Source organism: Psittacula echo (genome assembly GCF_963264785.1).
Source record: "Psittacula echo genome assembly, chromosome: 1".
Lineage (NCBI taxonomy): Eukaryota > Metazoa > Chordata > Aves > Psittaciformes > Psittacidae > Psittacula > Psittacula echo.
Window position 1 is genome coordinate 89739494 of NC_137735.1, and position 21812 is coordinate 89761305.

Here is a 21812-nt window from a genome sequence, read left to right on the forward strand (position 1 = left end):
TGTGATGCTTATTCCACTATTAAAGTAATTTTGGAACCAAGCTGACCAATACATGTTACTGGAGCATCTCATGTTTGCTGTCCTTTAGCTGAGCCTTTCAGGACTGAGTTTCCTTGCAGAAGCATCTGAAGACATCCATATAGGACAATGCAGGTGATTCCCAAAGACACACAAAGAACAAAACTATCTGAGTTTTTTATAGGATTTCCCATCAAGAGATTGATGGCAAAACTAAATCATAAAGGATCCCACCAGCCTTCAGCCAAAGGGAAACAAACATGTAAACACTGCATGTCTTGTGACCCAGCAATACAACGTGTTGCAACTAGAACCTGTCTGCTGTTACAGGAGACCACCATACATTCCCATCCTCCAGAATACAGCCACATTGAGCAACCTGCCAAGTGCTGCTAAAAAAACCCCTAACTGCCTTAAATGGACAACTCATGAAGTCCTTGCAGCTAATGTTTCATGCATGCCAGGAGGCAAGTATCCTATTTAGGGAAATATGACATTAATCAAGTAATTAGTTACAGGATATAGAATCATAGAATAGTTAGGGTTGGAAAAGACCTTAAGATCATCTAATTCCAACCCCCCTGCCATAGACAGGGACACCTCACACTAAACCATGTCACCCAAGGCTCTCTCCAAGCTGGCCTTGAACACTGACAGGGATGGAGCATTCACAACCTCCCTGGGCAACCCATTCCAGTGCCTCACCACCCTTACAGTAAAGAATTTTTTCCTTATATCCAATCTAAACTTGCCCTGTTTAAGTTTTAACCCATTAACCCTCATCCTGTCACTATAGTCCCTGCTGACAAGACCCTCTCCAGCATCCTTGTAGGCCCCCTTCAGATACTGGAAGGCTGCTATGAGGTCTCCATGCAGCCTTCTCTTCTCCAGGATGAACAGCCCAAACTTTCTCAGCCTATCTTCATACAAGAGGTGCTCCAGTCCCCTGATCATCCTCATGGCCCTCCTCTGGACTTGTTCCAACAGTTCCATGTCCTTTTTCTGTTGAGGACACCACAACTGCACACAATACTCCAAGTGAGGTCGCACGAGAGCAGAGTAGAGGGGCAGGATCACCTCCTTCGGCCTGCTGGTCACGCTCCTCTTGATGTAGCCCAGGATACGGTTGCTTTCTGGGCTGCGAGCGCACACTGAAGCCAGCTCATGTTCATTTTCTCATCAACCAACACCCCCAAGTCCTTCTCTGCAGGGCTGCTCTGAATCTCTTCTCTGCCCAACCTGTAGCTGTGCCTGGGATTGCTCTGACCCAGGTGTAGGACCTTGCACTTGGCATGGTTAAACTTCATCAGGTTGGCATCAGCCCACCTCACAAGCGTGTCGAGGTCCCTCTGGATGGCATCCCTTCCCTCCGGCGTATCAACCGAACCACACAACTTGGTGTCATCGTCAAACTTGCTGAGGGTGCACTCAATCCCACTGTCCATGTCACTGACAAAGATGTTGAACAAGACCAGTCCCAACACTGATCCCTGAGGGACACCAGTTGTTACTGGTCTCCAGCCAGACATCGAGCCATTGACCACAACTCTTTGCATGTGGCCATCCAGCCAGTTCTTTATCCACCATGTGGTCCACCCGTCAAATTGATGTCTCTCCAATTTAGAGACAAGGATGTCGTGTGGGACAGTGTCAAACGCTTTGTGTAAGTCCAGGCAGATGACATCAACTGCTCTGCCCCTGTCCATCAGTTTCATAGCCCCATCATAGAAGGCCACCAAATTGGTCAGGCAGGATTTCCCCTTAGTGAAGCCATGCTGGCTGTCACCAACCACCTCCTTGTTTTTCATGTGCCTTAGCATGCCTTCCAGGAGAATTTGCTCCAAGAGTTTGCCAGGCACAGAGGTGAGGCTGACTGGTCTGTAATTCCCCAGGTCACCCATTTTCCCCTTCTTGAAAAAGGGGGTTATATTTCCCTTTTTCCAGTTGTGGGGAACTTCACCTCACTGCCATGATTTTTCAAATATGATGGCCAGTGGCTTAGCAACTTCATTTGCCAGCTCCTTCAGGACCCACGGATGGATTTCATCAGGTCCCATGGACTTGTGTACATTTAGGTTTTTAAGATGGTCTCGAACCAGATCCTCTCCTACAGTGGGCCTAGGGTCTTCATTCTTACAGTCCCTGCATCCGCCTTCCAAGACTTGGGTGGTGCAGTCAGAGACTTTGCCAGTGAAGACCAAGGCAAAGAAGTCATTAAGAACCTCAGCCTTCTCCAAATCCAGGGTAGCCAGTTCTCCCGATATCTTCCGGAGGGGGCCTACGTTGTCCCTAGTCTGTCTTTTATTTGCTACGCAGCTATAGCATCCCTTCCTGTTACCCTTAACATCCCTAGCCAAGTTTAATTCTAACTGGGCCTTAGCTTTCCTAACCAGGTCCCTAGCTTCCCGGACAACATCCCTGTATTCTTCCCAGGCCGCCTGTCCCTGCTTCCACCTTCTATAAGCCTCTTTTTTGCTTTGTATTTCCCTGAGCAGCTCCTTATCCATCCAAGGAGGTCTCCTGGCCCTCCTGCTGCACTTCCTTCTAGTTGGGATGGAACATTCCTGAGCTTGTAGCAGGTGGTCCTTGAATAACAACCAACAGTCTTGGGTCCCCCTGCCCTCTAGGGCTGCATCCCATGGAACCTTACTAAGCAGGTTCCTGAAGAGGCCAAAGTCTGCTCTGTTGAAGTTCAGGGCAGTGAGCTTGCTTCACGCTCTTCTCACTGTCCCGAGGACCTCGAATTCGACCATCTCATGATCGCTGCATCCAAGGCTGCCCTGGAGCATCACATTTCCAACCAGCCCTTCCCTGTTGGTGAGCACGAGGTCAAGCATGGCACCTCTCCTTGTCGGCTCCTCTGTTACTTGCAGAAGGAAGTTGTCTTCCACACAATTGAGGAACCTGCTGGATTGCTTGTGCCGGGCTGAGGTGCTGTTATCAAATATGTAAGGCAAACAACATTCTGGGTAATTAACAGACATCTATGATGAGCCTGCACTCTAAACAAGGGGTTTGCCTGTGAACCTCTGGATGTTGTTATGTTCCTTAAAGCTTCCTAATGATTTGTCCAGGAAACTAAGCCTGGTTACCTGGAAAAGCCTGACTTTACAAACTTCCCCTAGATTACAAACCAACACATCAGTACGCTGTAGCAGTCGTACAGATCACCCACCTTCTTTACCACAAATCAAAGTTTTTCCATCTATTACATACACTGCTCAAGCTGAGTAGGCAATGAGCAGGTACATGGTCCTCCAGCACTGAGAAAGCCTTTAATCAACTGAAGAAGGGCCAAATCAACTGAATCAACTGAAGAAGGGCCAAGGACTTGGGTCTCTCTAGGAGCAGTTCTGAGACTAACAAGGTTAAGGCAGGTGGGCTGCTCCCTGGAAACAAGCTAAAAGAGCTAATCTCAGCAAGGAGTACATGGGAGTCCTCAAGTGAAAGAATAATCCAAGGGCATGTTAAAGGAAAGGCAACTCTATATGGATGTCTCACACTTGTCTACGCAGTTCAGGAAAGAAGAACAATTGCTTCTAAGAACTGTTGTTATGCCCTGAAGCAGAGGATGAATTGAACCCATTAGAGTTGTTCATCTTTCTCCCGGGTGGCCACTTCAAAACACAGTCTTTTGTTTAAAAAAAATTATGTAGAGCACTTATAATTGCAAAATTAACCTTCAAAATCAGAACCGAACATAACTGAAGATGCTGTATCAGCAAAAGCCTGAAATGAGAGCTCTGAGAGGTTGTTGCCATTTACCACCTGAAATTGCCAGCTCTGGAGACAAACTGGGGAGTGAATGTTAGCAAAATACTATTTCTCTCCTGAAATACAAAGGCTATTTAGTGACCAACTGATGCTACAGGTTTCACCACAGGTTTTCACCACATTTGGGTTAGTACAACTGCCACCCCTTTTTGGCTTTGAATGAATATGCTATGCTTTTATTTATATTGAAATGCAGAATTACCAAGACTAAAGCTTTCAGAATCTCCCAGTACTGGGCTATGAAATCCAAGTTTTGACATGTGCATTATGTCTTGATTCTTCTTTTCCCCTCAGACACTTGGTACCTTACAGCTACATTGACCATACAGGGCATGCGATTCATATTACCATCATGTAAGAGTTATTCCTGAGGTATAATTTGTGTGGGGAGAGAAAGAAGGGATATTGTAGACTACTTTTGTGTGATAGGAAAGTGAAGAATGGCAGCCAGATTTGGTCTGCGGAAACCAGAAACAAAAAAAATCAAGTGGCAAACTAGGGAGATAGATAACCCTCGTTTATGCGATTTTAACAGATAAATCTGTGGAAGAACTCTTGTTTCAAGGCCAGGCTGGATGGCGCTTTGAGCAACCAGTTCTAGTGGAAGGTATTCCTGTCCATGGAAGGAGGGTTGTAACTATATGATCTTTAAGGTCTGTTCCAACTTGAATCATTCTGCAATTCCCAGACTAACACCTGGCTCTTGAATTGCATAACATACCCCAAGGCAGCACACACACACTTATCCCCCATCTATTTGAACAATCTGGTCACTAGCTAACTCTTCTTTTAAAGCAGCTTGAAAGTAAATGTGGTTACACGAAGACCACCTGGAATCATAGAGACTGGAGGAGAGTAGGTACAATAGCGGGTAACGCCCCGTCATTACTTCAGTCTTGGGAACTCAATTTGCCCCCTTTTGATGAAATATAACTTCTGACCCCAGGGTAATCTGCTCTACTGCCTCTGTCCTGGAGCACTAATATTTGACATAAATCCTAAAGGAAGCACTGTTCTTTGTTACCAATTTGTCAGAGGTGGATGGATAGGAAGCTTCATGAGTAATATGGAAATAGCATTGGCAGAGCATCCCTTCTGAGAGCCTGATTATTGAAAATCAGCTGCTATTTACACAGTTAATGCCATTCACTTCTTGCACCTGCTCAAACATTCATTTCCCAGTACAAGCCAGATTTGCCTTGCTGCAAAGAAAGGGAGTTTAAGGGAGCTACACCTGCAGGTTTTTTCTTTCTTTTTCTCCAATGATTGCAGAGTTCAGCTTATAAAACTCCCACTTGTACATTTCCAGTCCTTCATCTTTTTCTGTGAATTCTTTTCTACCTATTTATATGTATATATACTTCCCCAAGTATTTATGTTACTGATAATGAATCCAAAGTTCATTCTTTCTAAGTCTTCTTGGACTCCCAGCCTGTTCCTGCACCACACAAAATCCATTTGATTCTGTAATGGTTGGAACTTGATGATCTTAAGGTCCTTTCCAACCTTAACTATTCTATGATCCTAAATTCAGCTAGCCTCCCAATTTACACTACTTTTTGTTCATATTCTATTCAGTTTTTGAGAGAGGTTCCATAATCCACACTCAGGGACATTCTATTCTTTACGATATCCCCACAAACATAATATCTGTGCTATCACCCCCAGCAAACACACTCTTATAGCAGACTTCACTTTGAATTTTAGTTAAAAAACACCCTCAAACCCAAACACAAAGGATTATGCAGCTGACCTGTGTCCCCATTCTTACCTCCCATCTCCTTTGTTGATAATGAAGTTCTGTAGAGAAGCCTCAGGCCACCAAGTAAAAAGGAAGGAGAGAGAAAGAGAGCTAAGTCCTATGGTTCCACTTATTAGTGCTAAAGGATGTATCAGCTGTGAGATTATGGGAGGTGCAATTGCAGCTCTGAGCACCTGAGAAACCTATCAGCAAGGGTTAATTAACAGCAAAGTGAAGGCTTTTGGTTTTTGCATCGTATTTTTCTGTTACCAAGTGAAGGACTTCTGTACAATGGAAAATCCATGCTTCCATCTCGCACATAAAGCATTTGCAATGCTAACCTGTTAGCTGGATTTGCTTCCACGCTGTTGGTGAGGTGTCATTCCTCTTCCATCTGCTTGTTGTCATACTCTAAAAATGAACTGAATAAACTCCCCTCCTCTATTAAAGTCTTATCTTTGATTACACAAAGACAACAGCAGGAAGAAGGTCAAGTAGAGTAGATAAACATATGATTAACACTGAGCAGATAATGACTCACCTGTCTCCAGTGGGAACAGCCTTGTAGTAATGTGTCCAATTGACCCAGGGTTGGCAGAATAAACCAGATTAAAGGGAATGACAATGCAAAATCAAATAGTAATAAAAAGATCAAAGATGAAAACAAAACAGTCCATGACCTCTCTTTGTTTGTTTCTGTCTGAAGAAACAACAGCCGGAAACTCAAAACCAGCTTCTGAAACCAGCACATGTCAAGTCAGGGACTGGAAAGGAATTGAGTGGATTATTTCACTATTTTATTGCACAACTGAGAATGAACTTTTTTTCCTCCTTTTTTTTTTTTTTTTAAATATTTACAAGCCATTTGTTTTGTGCACACAATCTAAACAGCATTTTCCCCAGTAAAACTGTCACCTAGAAAACTTACACATGGACAAGCATATGGGTAAACTAAGTGGTTTGTGCTAAATACCCAAGAGGCGGAGGTGCTTGGGAGATGGAGCAGCATAAGGAAAGACACATTTTCCTTTTTCCTTTCCTGAAACGTTACTTAAGGATCTTTCCTAAGCTAGGGGAAAGAAGAAAAAGAGTTCAGTATTAGTTCAATTACAAGTCCAGCCAGTCAGATAATGCACTGACAGGGTGGTAAGCTGAAGATCCAAAACCCTTCAGTGCCAAAACCTTGCAAGAAAATTACAAGTCTTGTTTCATGCATGGTTCACCCTAAAAGTCACAACATCCTAGCTGTTCCCTGGAGAATGCAGAGTCATGACAGAAAGGCAATGAAGTTTGAGTCTCAAGAAGAAACACACATGAATACTGTTGTATTTTGTTCTCTGATTTTTTCTTTTCCCCTTCTTTCTCATGGATTTTTTACCTGCACTTTTGGAAAAGCGCTGGCTGGCACATTGCAAATGCTGCCTCTGCTCTTGGCAGACGTGCACCGTGACAATGCAGTGCAACAGACACTGCACAACTTGATCCACAATGCCAAGGGTATTATTTCAACCACCATCATGAAGCCCACAGCTTTATGCTGAGAATGAGTGCTTTCCTGGCTGTCAGCACAGGCTGTCTGCCACAACATGTATCATGATCTCCAGAATCCACAAATAATTTCTTTCCCATGGCTGATCTACCTACGTTTTCCATTATGCGGATGGTTGTTTTCAAGTTTGTCAGCTAATATTGAGTATATGGCATTGTAGCACTTTCTGCTTAGCTTCCAGGGGACTTCGACACCTGCAATCTTAACTGAATAGGTGATAGCTCTCATACTGATGCTCACTGGCCCAATTTGTCTCCCATGTTACTTTCTGGTAGTCAGAGAGCAAAGGGTCATGTAGGATTTAGGTGAACAGAAATATTCTTTGCAGAAGTCCTGCTCACTCCATCGACTATCAAAGGAAATTGAGGGGACCAGCTCCAACGCTGTGGGTTTCAGACAGCTGTCACATTGTATGGGCTGAATCTGGGCCTGAATGCTTCCAGCTGGGCACCGAAAAACCCAGCACTGCAAAGTATGCTGGATTCCAGCACTGCAAAGCACACGTGGTATTTAGATCACTTTGGTGCTAACCTTCTTCAGGTTTTGGACCCTTTGCTGTAGAGTGGAGAAACAGCGTAATTGATGGCAACATGGCCTATAGTGAGTTTAGAAGGAAAGGGAGTGTTTATCAACTTGTTATCCTAGTTAGTGCTTGTATATTGGGAATCGTGCTACTGAGAGATAGCTTTATGAAAGGCAATTCAAATGCATGGGAAAAGCAAAACCTATGGTCTCAGATCAAATGATCTATGTCAAGTCCTCTAAAGTCATTGTTTCTTCCAGAGTCACACATAATCACCACTGGCATCTTATGCATGGCTACCAACCTGTAATAATGCGTCAGGTCCTAAGCAGTCTGATCTTGTTTTGGTAGTAATGGCATTAAAGACTCAAGTCCCTTGCTCTCTTCTCCACCAGCAGCCCAAGTATTCTTTTTCTCTTATTTTTTCTGCCAGTTTAAGAGAACCAGCAATAGTGAGATACCTTTTTCTATGTAACAGCTGTAACTGACCTCAGCACTGCGGAAACTGTCTGTACCGTCATTAAAATACCTGCCAACACTTGTCTAAGGCTGGTTTAAACATGGACTGGAGGTGCAGCAGATTGGGAATGTGGAAAAAAAGTGTAAGAATGAGCTGGCTGAAGAAGGATCCTGAAATCAAGCCCTACAGAAATAGCAGCAAATCTGTAAATTGTAGAAACTTGAGCTAAAACTTCTGGCTTAGGTAAGTTACTTATCTTCATAAATGGTGATGATTTCAGCCCCACTGGGTTACTGGCAATGACTCTCTTCCTCTCAAAACAATATTCTTCTGTAAGATATATCGCTGTAGCGGACAGAAAAGTTTGAACAATATGAATATGCTAAAAATAAAGCATAGTGATCCCTTCTTACAGCTTCAAATTGCTGAAATTTCTCTCAGGTGTAGGCTTGAAGACTAAACTAGGAAAAAACCCCTCCAGAATAAATCTGTATGAAGGCCCAGGTGCCATGCCAGAAACATTGCTTTAGTAATGGGCTCACACAGTGGTCTAGCACAAACCAGTCGTCTAGCACAAACCAGTAGTCTTTCATGCTTACTGGAAGAGGCACTGCTAAGATAAAAATAAAGCCTGCAATAGCACAAAGGAAAGAAAAATCCGCCAGGCTACAGGAGGAGCTTTCTCTGCACTAAAGTGATGCTGAGGACATCTCAATGACCCCGCAGTTGTATTCTTCACCCCAGACAATTCTATGATGTTTGCAAGTCTGACTGATGCAGAAGAAAGCTGTATCAGCTTAAGAAAATCAACAAGTTTTGCAAACTGTAAATTCCACATATGAAAATGGAAATGAAAGCAACAAAACATATAAAATAACTGGGTCTTGAGTGATCTGATCACAGAGTTGTTCTTATTACATGCGCTTGTTTTGCTCTATGAAGGGTAATCAGAAAGAAGAGTATGGTACCTGCATTCTCCATGTCCATGACAAAAGCTGGCAGGTTAACTTGGTGGGTATTTTGCACTGGCAAATCTCCATGCATGTTAATCCTTGTGGGTCCTTGCAGGACTCAGCACTTTTTTTAGTTTTTAATTGCCTTTGCTGTTCTTTGAATAAACCCCAGCAGTGAAAAGTAAAAGATGTAAATTCTACATGAGCCATCTGAACCTGTACGGCAATATTCATTGATGTTATGGACAGAAAGCATCATTTTATCTGTCCTCTTATCAACACAGACAGCAGAAGCTCACTGCCCAGCCTGAACACTGAGTCTCAGGACGGCTGGATTGATGCTAATTTTATTAGTAAAAACTGTACAAGGTGTTGAGGGAAAATACATACCTCTCTTGTTCTTATTCTGAACAAGTAAACTGCTTGTTCAGTCCCATCTCTTCCTAGCCTCAGGAGCTAGCTCTCTTCCAGAGTCCCATCTCTTCCTAGCCCCAAGGAGCCTCTGTCACTCAGATGTATGCTCAAGCATACATCTAAAATGCAGAAAAGCTCAGCAAAGTCTATCATCAGAACAACAGATTTCACGCTGAACTCACTATTGCCAGCTAGAAAACCTCAAAGCAGACAGTGGTGTGGCTTCCTTCCTGCTGCTGGTGGTTGGTACCAACTGGATGAAGAGCTCATGGATAGCTTTTCCTTCCCTTACAGGATTGCTGGAGGGCACTGCTGGAACAACAGATCCCCAGGCAGATAAAACGAAGAAATTCTATGAGCCTCGCTAACTCCAGCTTTGCCCCAACCATTGACCTCAGTGCTGATAATTTGAAAAAGCCTGGGTAGTCAGACTCCAACTGCTACCAAACTGCTACTTTTTCCTTTTCTCATGATCAGCAAAGGAGCAATGTGGCAATCCAAAGAACTGAAGCAAATTAAACATCTTTGAGCTGAGAATGGTTTAACCTCAGTGCTCACTTTCATGCATTTTACAACCTATAGGATTTACTACAGGTGGGCCACATTGGCCAGTGTTGGATACGAAGTGTCATAGATGCAGAATGAGCTTAGTCCAACCCACAGATCATAGAATGGTTTGGGTTGGAAAGGACCATAAGATACCAAGTTCCAATCCCCTTGCTATGGGCAGGGACACCTCACACTAAACCATGTCACCTAAGACTCCATTCAACCTGGCCTTGAACACTGCCAGTGATGGAGCATTCACATTGCCCAAGGAACCTAAGGAATGGGTTCCTTGGGCAATCCATTTCAGTGCCCCACCACGCTCACAGTAAAGAACTTCTTCCTTATATCTAACCTAAACCTAAACTTCCCCTGTTTAAGTCTGAACCTGTAAGTCTGCTTTCTTGAAGTCCAGGGCAGTGAGCTTGCTGCAGGCTCTTCTCACTGTCCTGAGGATCTCAAACTTGACCATCTCATGATAGCTACAGCCCAGGCTTCCCTGACCAGGCTTCACATTTCCTACAAACAGATCTTCTGAGGAACCTCAGGATGCTTTTGCCTTCCTCACTCCTGGGAATCTGGCTCCTTAAACCCCTCATGCCCCCACCCCAGTTATTTACTCTATCTTTTCATGGCTTACCTGACAGACTCCTGATAAGTCTTTTGAATGCTCCCAGCGATGGAGCAGACGTGCTTGGTCAGAGCTGGGATTCATCACTCTTGCATGTTCAGCTGTTAGCATTCATGGGTTGGGGGTGAGTGCTACAAGGCCATTTCCATCAGCTGCATGGGATCCCTCCACATACGAAAAGCCTGTAGAACAGAACTGCAGGCATTCTGCACAGAAAGCCTGAGAGTATGGGGGATATTTGCTTTTCCTAAATCATAGTTTAAACCTATCCTTTAGGAAAAAAAAAGAAAGAAAAAAGTCTGGCTTTGCTCAGAATCAAGGCAGCTATCGTATTAGGAAAAGATCAATGAAAACAACAGTAAAAAGTATCACCAGCTGCTTTCTTCCCTAAGTATCATCCCATCCACTCTGCCTAGCATGAGAGGAGTCCTCCAAAAAACACTCAGCAAATTGTGTAGAGACATATTACATATGTGCCAGGGGGCAGAAAGAAGCTCTATGAGCAAATCACCAGCTCCACCTGCAACTTGGATTTCAGATCCTCTATCTTTCACATGACTGATTATGCATCCTTAGTGGAGTCTTGTGATATAATGGTTAATGTTAAAAAGTCACACATCTATTGTCTGAGAACTATGTTGCCATAATACTGAGGAATAGGCTTAGCTTGCCTTGAATTACCTGGCCGTATGTGTTTGTGGACCTCTCTACACATCCGATCAGAGAATTACCCCCAGGTCAGAACTATTTCTATAGGGCTGAAATCTTGTATGTCACGGCTCATGTCATGGAGTCATACATGTCATCTTGTATGTCATGGAGCTCAAATACAGCCTCTGTCACCTGCACAGTGACTTCCCATGAATCCATGTTGCAGAGATTTAGGACATTTTAACCCTACAGAAATAGCAATTAGCTGGGAGACAGGAAGGTGTTCTCATGCTATAAGGGGAAACTCTAGCATAGAATGACTGAAAAGATACAAAGCTCTTAGCTTGGGTTTCAGATCTTTTGCATCCTGACACCTTAAATGAGCTAACTCCACTGCTGTACCCATTAACATGTCTGGACAAATACATTCATATGATCTACCACACAAATAAATATTTGGCTGGCTTTCTAATTCCCAGCTTATTTTTTCAACCAATCATAACAATTCATCTCTGAAGAGCAAATGACTCCCAAATCCCAAGTAGTCGTACAAGGAAAATGTTCCAGACAATGACACGTTCACAGCACCTTTTGAAACTCCCACAGCCTTTGTTTCGGGAATGTTTAACTTCTCATGAAAACAAATTCCTATAAAAACAAGGTATTTCTAAATTCCGGTTTGTAAGCATTTCCTGAGCTGTAATTTGCTGTGCGCAGCCAGAAGCTTTTCCAAACAATTTTATATTGTGAACCAAAGTAACAACCTTCAAACAATCCCCACTTCACCTACGTGTTTGGATGTAAACACACCATATAAATATACATTATGAATTCCTACTGTAAAAGTGACTTCACTTAGCTTCTGCATTTTGAATACTGCAGTGGAAATACTAGGCTGTCACTGTCTACTAGTGACTTGTTTGTTCCAGTCTCACTTGCCGAGTTGCAGAAACTTAGCTGTGTTCTTTTCCTAAAGTTGAAATACTTTTTGAGCTCACAATGATACATTCTTTTTTTAGCACTCCCACCATCTAATGTATTAGGCCTTACTGAAGTTCATAAATAATGATGCTCACCCCACTTGCTGAGCTTGCTGTGTTCTGCTGTTGCTGTGTTGAAACCTGAGGAACACCCATACAGTACCTGGCAGAATAGCAAAGAATGTCCTGTGCAATGTCTAAGAGTAATATCTCTTCTGATTTGCCAGGACTCCCAGTGCTGCTGGTCATTAATCTTTCTCAGCTGAAAACAGATGGGGCTATTAGGCAGGCTGGAGTAATGGGAGAAACTGGCAAGATAGAGAAGGAAATGCATTATCTTCTGGATAGAACTGCATGTAAAAATGAGAACATTAAAAATGTATTTTTCATATTTAATTGGACAATGTATGATTATGCCTACCAGAAAATAATGTGCGATGTGTTTTGTGCAGGGCATTTATAAAAACTATTCAGCTGTGCTAGGGCCTTATTTCCCCTGTGGAGAGAAACAGTAGCTACAGTTCTGACAAGGTTTGTGTGCTTTTTCCTCTAACACAGGGCTTACTCTGTTGCAACAGTTACTGCAAGTAACACTACAAAATAGCTCTGTTTGCTGCAGTAAAAGGAAAATGCAGTTTATGATTTACATACAAACCACATGAAGCCTACCAGGTAAAAACCAAGCACTTTAGGAATCACGTTAGCATATGTAATATGAAGTCTAACAAAAGTGATGGAACTGAAAGTACAGCTGCTAATTCCTTTATATCATAGAGACCAAGATGATGACTAAAAATAGAAAAAAAAAAAAAAAACAAAAACAAATTATGAAGTGGAACCAGATTGTGGACAAAGGAAACAAGAAAGGCTGTAAGGAATTACTAAAAGTAGGACTTGGAAAAAACCCGTTATGGATACTAAGGACTAGTCAGAATAAAGACAGACATTTTCTAGGTTTGCCAGGTAGGCAAATGGTAGATGATTCTTGGCCAGAAAATTACAGCATGGAAGCTACAGCCAAACATTTGAAGGTATATACTGTGACAACAGAGAGAAATCATGGAAACTTATTAGAAGGTTACAAAAAGGCATTAAATAAAGGCAAGTGCTTTGCACAGAACTTAAACTTGCAAAGCGTGTTCTATCAAACGGAGAAGCATGAAAACAAAAATAGAAGGATTGGGTGCCAGCCTGCAGATTATTATTTGGAATAATAATTATGTCTGAAATGTGGTGGGATGTCAGAAGGTGCTGGGAAATAAATACACATTTCAGGCTCTGGAACGGAAAAGTTTGCAGTGACTCATATGTGTCAATGTTTTTCAGTGGAGGGGGAAAAGGGAGCGACAGAACAAAACATGCCAAGGTAAGAGCCCAAATTAGAAGAACAAAAGAATTTAGTAAGATTTTATTTCTGATCCCTTGACCAGGAAAAGGGTAGCATTTAGGAAAGGTAAAGAGGAAAATACAAACCTACAATAATAGGCTGATGTTTGATATAAAAAATTAAAAACAAACTCCCTTTTTCCTTTTAAAGAATCAGTGGCCCTAAATAGAAAGAAAAGAAAAATTGAAATCCTCAGACTAAAAATGGGAAAGGCTTATCAATAGCCATGGTGTATGGTATCCCCTTAGATAAATGGAAGATGAGGACAAGGAAATGCTGGTATGACTAAACTGGAAATTGTAGAAGCTATTCAGGCCAAATAAGAAACCTTCAGAGAATGGAAATCAGAAGTTTGTAAACCTGAAAAGAAAGTATGTAATAGTTAAGATGGAGTTTGAGCAGGCTAAGACGGAATCTGAAGAGTAAATAGTAGGAAGTTAAAACCGAAAATACACATTTGCTCAGTACACCAAAAGCAGAAAACCGGACATAACTGGAAGGCCACCCCAAACAGTAAGTAGAAGAAACAATTAAAGACAATAAGGACATTGCCAAGAATCTAAATGATTTATTTGCATCAGTCTTCACCAGAGAGGGTGCTGGAGTGAAAACTAAATGAAAGACTCACACTTTCCAAATATTAAAGATAAGGAGATTGAAGACTCAAGAAGACTCAAGTTGGTGGAACAAATCAATAAATCAAAGGCATTAAGTTACCAGTTTATCTGATATTTCTTGAAGATTTCAGGAGAAAACTGAGAATTAAGTAACAAAGTTGCTATCAAATACTACAGCAGAGGACTGGAAGACGGTCAGTGTTATAACTGAGTTGGGGACTTCTGTTGTTGTCGGTGGTGATTTTTTGTCATATTGGAGGAGCCCTGGCAGTTCCAGACAGATATGTAATTCTAATTTGCTATTACGTAAAATGGCTGAAATGTGTTAAAAAAATCCAAGCCTCACACTTCCCTAATTAAAGCACATAGACAAACATGACGTGACAGATACAAGTCAGTACAGTGTCTATAAAGGTAAAAAAAAGGGGCTCTTTGAACCTACTACCAATCTCTGAGCTGGTTACACCAGCCACCACACCTAAGCCTACCCAGAATGTTCCATGACTTGCTATGCAGACAGGCAAATAGCAAATGATTACCTCCCTGCTCCCTCCATCTGCATCATCTCATGACCACTGAGGAGAAAATAATGTTCATGTTGATAATGGCACATCAAAACAACATACAGGCCCATGCTACACGTTATGCTGCTGCAGGGCAATCCAGTCCACCCTTGGGCAACATTGTTAAGCCAAGGAGAAACATACATCCGGAAATGAAAGTTTTTAACATACATGAAACATAATGATGGTCACTCTGAAGCTCTGATTGGAGATTTTATATAGGGACAACCAGTGTTAGGCTCTCTTAGGATCAGCTTTTGACATCCTTCTGCACATTAGCTAATGAACAGCCCCTGTGCTACAGGGTTCTCATTCTCAATATGCACAGTGACCTTGGTCCTTAATGGTGAGTAATACAGGACTTGGGTAGTTAAGATTTTGGGGTTTTTAAAAGAATATATTTTAGCCAGGACTGAGTACTCATTTCATTTCTTCTCAGCTCTTCCCAGCTTTTTATGTAAATCTTTTCACAAAGCCATTAAGAACAGAAGAAAAGCACTTTGGAAAATTATGCAGTGATGTATTCTTATGCAGCCATCACTCCCAGGGGAAAAAGTGAAAATTACACACAGCCTCCCGCCCCTTTTTATTTCTTGTCAAAGAAGTTGCCTTTTTTGGCTTTTCTTACATATACACAGCATGATGAACTGATATTTGTAGTTTAAATGTCTGGTTTAACCACGTGGTTTCCACCGTAACAGAAAGCTCTCACGAAATGTCAGGTTAGAAATAAAACCAAGCTCTAGAGAGATGAGGTGGGGAGGAGAGTAGAAGGTCCAGTGGCTGAAAAACAAAAGGGGAAAAAAACTGAGCAGAACACAATGTGGATCCATTTCCCAATTCCGGCAGTGGTATTGGTATCATGGTTGTATGGGGATTTGGGGTAAGGAGACAGACGCATTTCTCACTGAGTTGTTTCTGCTTTCTCTATTAACATTGCAACAGAAATTACAAATAGCCCTGCAAGGGGTAGTGCATTAAACCTCATCTCTGCATCCCATGTAAACACAACATTAATACTGAAGAATAAAGAAAATGGTAAAAAAGTCCAGTGTCTTGTTTTCTGCATTTTGCTTGTTAGGTTTCCTGTCCGCCCACCAGCATATTCCTGTGTGTACCAAAGTTGTGAACTTGACCAGCCCACGTTCAAGCAAACACTCACACTCAGATTCCCAACACATTCTTTTCTCCCCCTCGAATGGGGAGTTTATTCCTAACAGTTCTGCTCCTTTTAATTATAAACTCCTTTAACGAAGTAGTTCTGAGACCTTGCAGCAGGCAGCAGGAGAGCACCAAGGCTACTAGTTGCTGTGTTTATATTCCCTGTTCATCAGAGAAGTTCACTTAAAGCCCAAGGCCCAATGCCTTCACAGATGGGCATGCACTGAAATAAGCCTACGAATCAATATCCCCCCGGCACAATGTGCCTCATAGGCAAAATCCAATTCTTGCCTAAAAAAGGATAAAGAGTTTCAGCCAGGCCCTTTATTTTACAAGACACACACGAACAAGTTGCTCTGGTGAAAACAAACCTTACACTGACAAGTTTTGTTCATGTTCTGGCAGAGCCTACTCATCTTCTTTACTGGACCACCAGAACTGAAGATGGGAAAGAAACACAAGGGAGACATTTCCTTGGCAAGGAAAGGAGCAGCATTTAGGACTGGGGAAAAGGCAGGGTGGGGTATAGGGAATTTTCCTGATAAAACAACTAATTTGAGAGTAAAAGACCAACCAGTATCATGTATACACCTAAGCCAGTTAACACACCTTCTCTGGAGTGCAGTATTGTATAAGCGTCCCCTTTGTTTTCAAGGCTAATTGAGACCTTTGGCTCATCCTGCATTAACAAGGTCATCCATGGTAACAGGGCCCCTGTGAAAGTTCACAGGTGAGAGTTCCCTTTTAGAGTAGTGCAGATTTGAAATTCACAGGACAGCGACCCGAAGATCTTCCTTTACAGATAAAAAGCATGTCAAATTATTAAATAGCAACATGAAATCCTATATTCTGAAGGTCTGTCTTTGCTCTGCAGTTAACAGAGCAGAGTGCTTTCCCAGCCCCAGCCCAGTCCCCACCTCCGTCAGCATGGCGGGCGCGTGGCCGGCTCCTCTCGCTGACACCTCATGAATGCTAAAGCTGAAAGGCCTGGGGTAGTCAGGGAAGGGATGAATGAACATAGTTCGAAGACATCTCACTTCCAATTTCTACTGTTAGAACTGCCGAGTATGATATAAAACCAGAAAGTATTTCTCAGTTCGAAGTTTGAAGACCCCAAACGTTGAGCGGCTCCTCCCTTCGGTGTCCTATTTCCCTCACACAGGCTCTGCTGTGCTAGCTGTTGCTCTCTGCCGTGAGATATTTGAGGGCTGCAAAGCCGTAGTGGCGTGACATATCCTGCTGGAACTCCTCCTTCAGGGTCTTGAGACAGATGCGGTATTGCTTGTTGGAGCGAAACTTGGTGATGTCGAAGCTGGGGGCATGCGGCATGTGGATCATGTAGGCATTGGGCAGCACCGTGAACTCGTACTCCTGGGGGAGAAAGACACTAGCTGTGAGGATGTCCCCGAGCCCCCTTGTGACACATGTCTGCCATACCTCCACAGTCATACATGCTCCATCGCACAACAGTGCAGCGTGAGTCTCAGAAATTACAAACTCATGCAGATAAGACAAAAAAGCCTTCTTTTTTTTTTTTGCTTGGTTTTATGAAATATCTACTTTATATTTTATAATATTTTACTCCATATAAGCCAAATAATGGGGAAATGGTACAAAAGGCAGGCCTGAAGGCTCTCTACTCTGCTCTTGTGAGACCCCACTTGGAGCACTGCGTGCAGTTCTGGTGTCCTCAACATAAGAAGATCATGGAGCTGTGGGAGCGAGTCCAGAGGAGGGACACAAGGATGATCAGGGGGCTGGAGCACTTCCTGTGTGAAGATAGGCTGAGAAAGTTGGGGCTGTTCAGCCTGGAGAAGAGAAGGCTGCGTGGAGACCTCATAGCAGCCTTCCAGTATCTGAAGGGGGCCTACAAGGATGCTGGAGAGAGTCTTGTCAGCAGGGACTGTAGTGACAGGACAAGGGGTAATTGGTTCAAACTTAAACAGGGGAGATTTAGGTTAGATATTAGGAAGAAATCCTTTACTGTGAGAGTGGTGAGGCACTGGAACAAGCTGCCCAGGGAAGTTGTTGGTGGAACAAACATGATCAACCCAGAAAAGACTGAAAGCTGCTGGGTTACAACGCTACCAGAAACCAAGTGTTTGAGCAACACAGCTCAAAATAAAGCCCAAACAAAATGGGAAAAAGTGAGCAGAATGCAATGTGGAGCTATATCCCAACTCAGACAGTGGTACTGGTGACCCTGAAGTGTAGCTAAGGCTGCAGTACCTTCCCAGAGACACCTATGAAACAGCAGCATGTACTGGACAGCTAGGTGCAGATGCAGCTGTATGGCTGTTCCTTTCTTATTATGGGAATGCCTCTTCCCTGCCAGACAGTGCTGAAGTGGCAAACCTTTGTGCCAAATTACAGTGCTGTCATATATGGGAATAGGCCCCTCTGAGCTTCTGTTTGGGGTGGTGAATGTACACCAAGAGAAAAATAATCTTGATGCTCACAGGCAGAACTTATTTAGCTGGAAAACACTTGGAATTAATGGGGAACCAAATGCAAAAAAAAAAAAAAAAAGGCTGGCATGATGGAGTGAGGAGAGCCGACAAACTACAAACTACAAAATATGTCTTTACAAGGCTTTAAAACTAAGAGCTGAAGCTGCAGAGTCAGACCCACTCCCCTCCTACAATCTTTGCTCTCTGTTTGCATCTCAAGTCTGTAATCCTGCAGTTCAGGGACTGTCTATGCTCTGTAGTGTAAACTGTTCAGCACAGCAATGCTCCCCTCCTGAAAATTGTTCAGGCACCTACAGCCTTCCAAAAACTTGTATGAGTCTTGCTGCTAATAAGCCTCTTTGAAAGACACTGGGCTAGGGTCCTGGGAAAAGGGATGCTCACAGTCTAGTTCCACAGTCACTAGAAGAACAAGGAAAGGCTTCCTAATGATCCATCTTCACTACCTGGAAACATTTATGGAAAAAGCAATGCACTTGCAGGAACCTCTGTGCCTATCTCACAGCTTATAAATTCTTTAGATGGACACTGTCATTATCTATGTATTTGGACAGCATCCAGCTTCGTGGAAATCTACGTGCCCCCAGAATAATAATGATGATTACTTCCACACAGTGTGCTTCTCTGAAGGATGGCTGTGGCACAGGCCCTTGGTAAGGAAAATGAAACAGTCCTCTTGACAGACACTGCAGTTGTGAGGAGCAGTGAAATAATTCAATTGAGAAGCTGCTCTGCCTGCTGGTAATGAAACCAGCCAAGCGGCTGGCAGCAACCTGATCTGTGGACACCCCGAAGCAGAGGAATGCCATATGGGGACATAGCTATGTGATTCCAGATCCTCTCCAGGCTGATTCTGTGGGAGAACAGGCCAACATCCATGTTGCTACCCATGATGGAAATTAAGCTTCTTTTCAATGTGAGAATGTTTCTAAGGCTGGAAGAGTGAGAAAAACAATTCTCCAGAGTTAGCTCCAACTCAATGGCTTTTTAAAATATCTGAATGATGAACAACTTTGCAAAATGTTCCATTTTCCCATGTATAAATCTGTGTGCTGGGCAAACATCTCTGAACAGAAGAGTTAAATTGTGAGCGCTAGATGAGAGCTGCCAGTGGGAACATAAAGCCTTGTTACCCAGATTAACAAATAATATATCATTACCCTAGCACTCTCCACAACTGATGGTTAAATGATTAGTGTTTGGAAAGAGCATTGGAAAATTAAAGTGCTATAGCAGAGCAAAGTGTTATTATTAATGATAATATAAGGCGCTTTTTTTTTTCTAGTCTATCATAATTTTTTTTCTCAACATAAGTAGGTACAAATTCCTTGGGAATGCCCTTCTACAAACAGGGCAAATGGCTGCCAGTGCAAGGTGACCATGTGGTTTTGTAAGCAGTAGAAAACATGCCTCCCACAAACCTGCCTGCACACAAATAGCCCGCACCCCAGACACAATTTCCCAGTAACTTGCTGTATGCCTTGTGCTGCTCTGCTTCACATAAACTGTTAAGAGTTGAGCAGAGAAGGATCAGCTCTCTTCCAGATCCACAGCAGAAGCTACCATAGGAGGGTACAGATGGCCAACCCCATGCTTTTTGGTTAGCATGAAATGTTACTAGTTCAAAAAATTAGTTTGAAACCAAACAAAAAACCCCAAACAAACCCAAACGATAAAGAAATGCCATAACAAATCCTACTGATTATCACAGTGTTTAGCTTCACATTCAAGGACAGTAGGGAGATGCAAACCCTGCCATTTCAGTTAGGAGCAGCAGCACCAGGCTCTCACAGAGCCGTAGTCACTGCCAGACCCTAAGATCTAGGTCAGTGGCAGGGACTGAGAGCTCTAGTGCTAATCTGAGACTCTCAAGCTTTCTCTGCATCCTTACTCTTACATATTTTGCCCAACAACTCCATCCCAAGTCACAGATACAAGAGGGAGGTAGCCCAAGGATCAAGTAGCTGGATCCTCTAGAGGCTGCTCCACAGACTTTCGAAATGCAAAGTCCTTGGCTTTGCAGAGATGCATTGCAAATCCAGGCCAGAAACTGAAGAACCTTGCTTTGGATTCAATTTGAGATTGCTTTTTGAATTCTACATTAGCATTTGGGACTCACTAACCTCTATTTAACTGAAGAAACTTCCAGCTAAGTCTGCAGATCCCCTAGCAGGTTGTAAGACTGGCAACACGTGCTGCAGTGCTCAGGCACACTGCTGGGCAGGAAGTGGACACTGCAGGGACTGTGCCACTTCAAAACAACTTTCTCAGTACTGACAATTAAACTTAGTTCTGCTTTTAATGCTTGACAAGGACTAAGCTGAGTGTTCCCAACTCAAGAGGCACTCATTAAGGAGCTCAATAAGGCCAGATGAGTACTTTGGTGATGCAAAGCCTGAAGCCTTTCTACAGAGCACTGATTTCATTTTAACAACCCTCCTGCTTAGCCGCTGGGTGAGATATGCAGGTGTCATCTCCTCACCTGTGCATCCAGTTCCATGATGTGAGCTACTTTGTTCCAGCCAAATCCAACAAACCGCCTGTCATACTCTGGGCAGTCCTTCCTCACAACAACGTAAGGCTCAAAGTCTGCTTCCCACTCAACACGGTAGGGGGTGGTGGCTGTTCGCCACTTGGCAAAGTTCGTTGGCGCATGCCCTTTCGTCCAGACGTGATACCTTAAACAGACATAAATGGCACGGATGTGGGGAGGCAATTAGATAGAATGCATCTTGGCAAGGCAACAAAATGTTACTTGTTAGATGAAACGCTCAAAAGTAAGGACATTAGCATACAGTTCGCATCATCATTTTTAAGACAGAGCGGAGGCAATTCTAGGGCTACTTCCAGCATGCTTCCCAGAGCCTCTATGTACTCAATGCTTAAACACATCTAGTTGGTGAAGGATAGTGTGAAAACACTACCTAATGCTAATGTGAGAAACAATTACAAAGTACACAGGCAGTTCATCTGCACTACAAAGTGCTGTGGCTTGTACCTAGCAACCAAGTGGCTGTATCAGTGCTCTAAAATCAGTGTGAAAGTCTGCAGCTCAGATAAGGTCCCTAAAATTAGCTATTTCCTTCTACACCACACTGACATTCACTATTTGTTTTATATGTAATTTTATAATTTGTATGAGAGACACCTGCAGCTCTAGATAGATGTTCTGTTTTATTAGTTACTGTGATTATGATGGCAGGAGCCAAAGTGCATAATTAAATTAATAAGTAAAATATTACATAAAAGCTTTCTATTGTACTTTCTACACTGTGGGGAGTACCCATGTGATCCTTAGTAAGGTAATCAATTTGATTTACAGAAAAAGATCCTTTTATATTTTGCTAATCTTGTTTAGGTCACAGCAGGTCTCTTC

At 42.9% G+C, this 21812-nt stretch overlaps 1 protein-coding gene across 1 annotated transcript in view; it reads right to left on the bottom strand.

Annotated features, from left to right (window-relative positions):
- Positions 1–17141: 17141 nt before the first annotated feature.
- LARGE1 (LARGE xylosyl- and glucuronyltransferase 1) overlaps positions 17142–21812 on the bottom strand; it is a gene marked incomplete at its 3' end in the record, with an annotated part of 273098 nt that continues 268427 nt past the window's right edge. The window contains exons 14-15 of the mRNA XM_080627788.1: positions 20919–21114; positions 17142–17339 (exon numbers count right to left, since the gene is read on the bottom strand). Of these exons, the coding sequence (XP_080483914.1) occupies positions 17142–17339; positions 20919–21114 (394 nt within the window). The remainder of the gene's footprint in view (positions 17340–20918; positions 21115–21812) is intronic.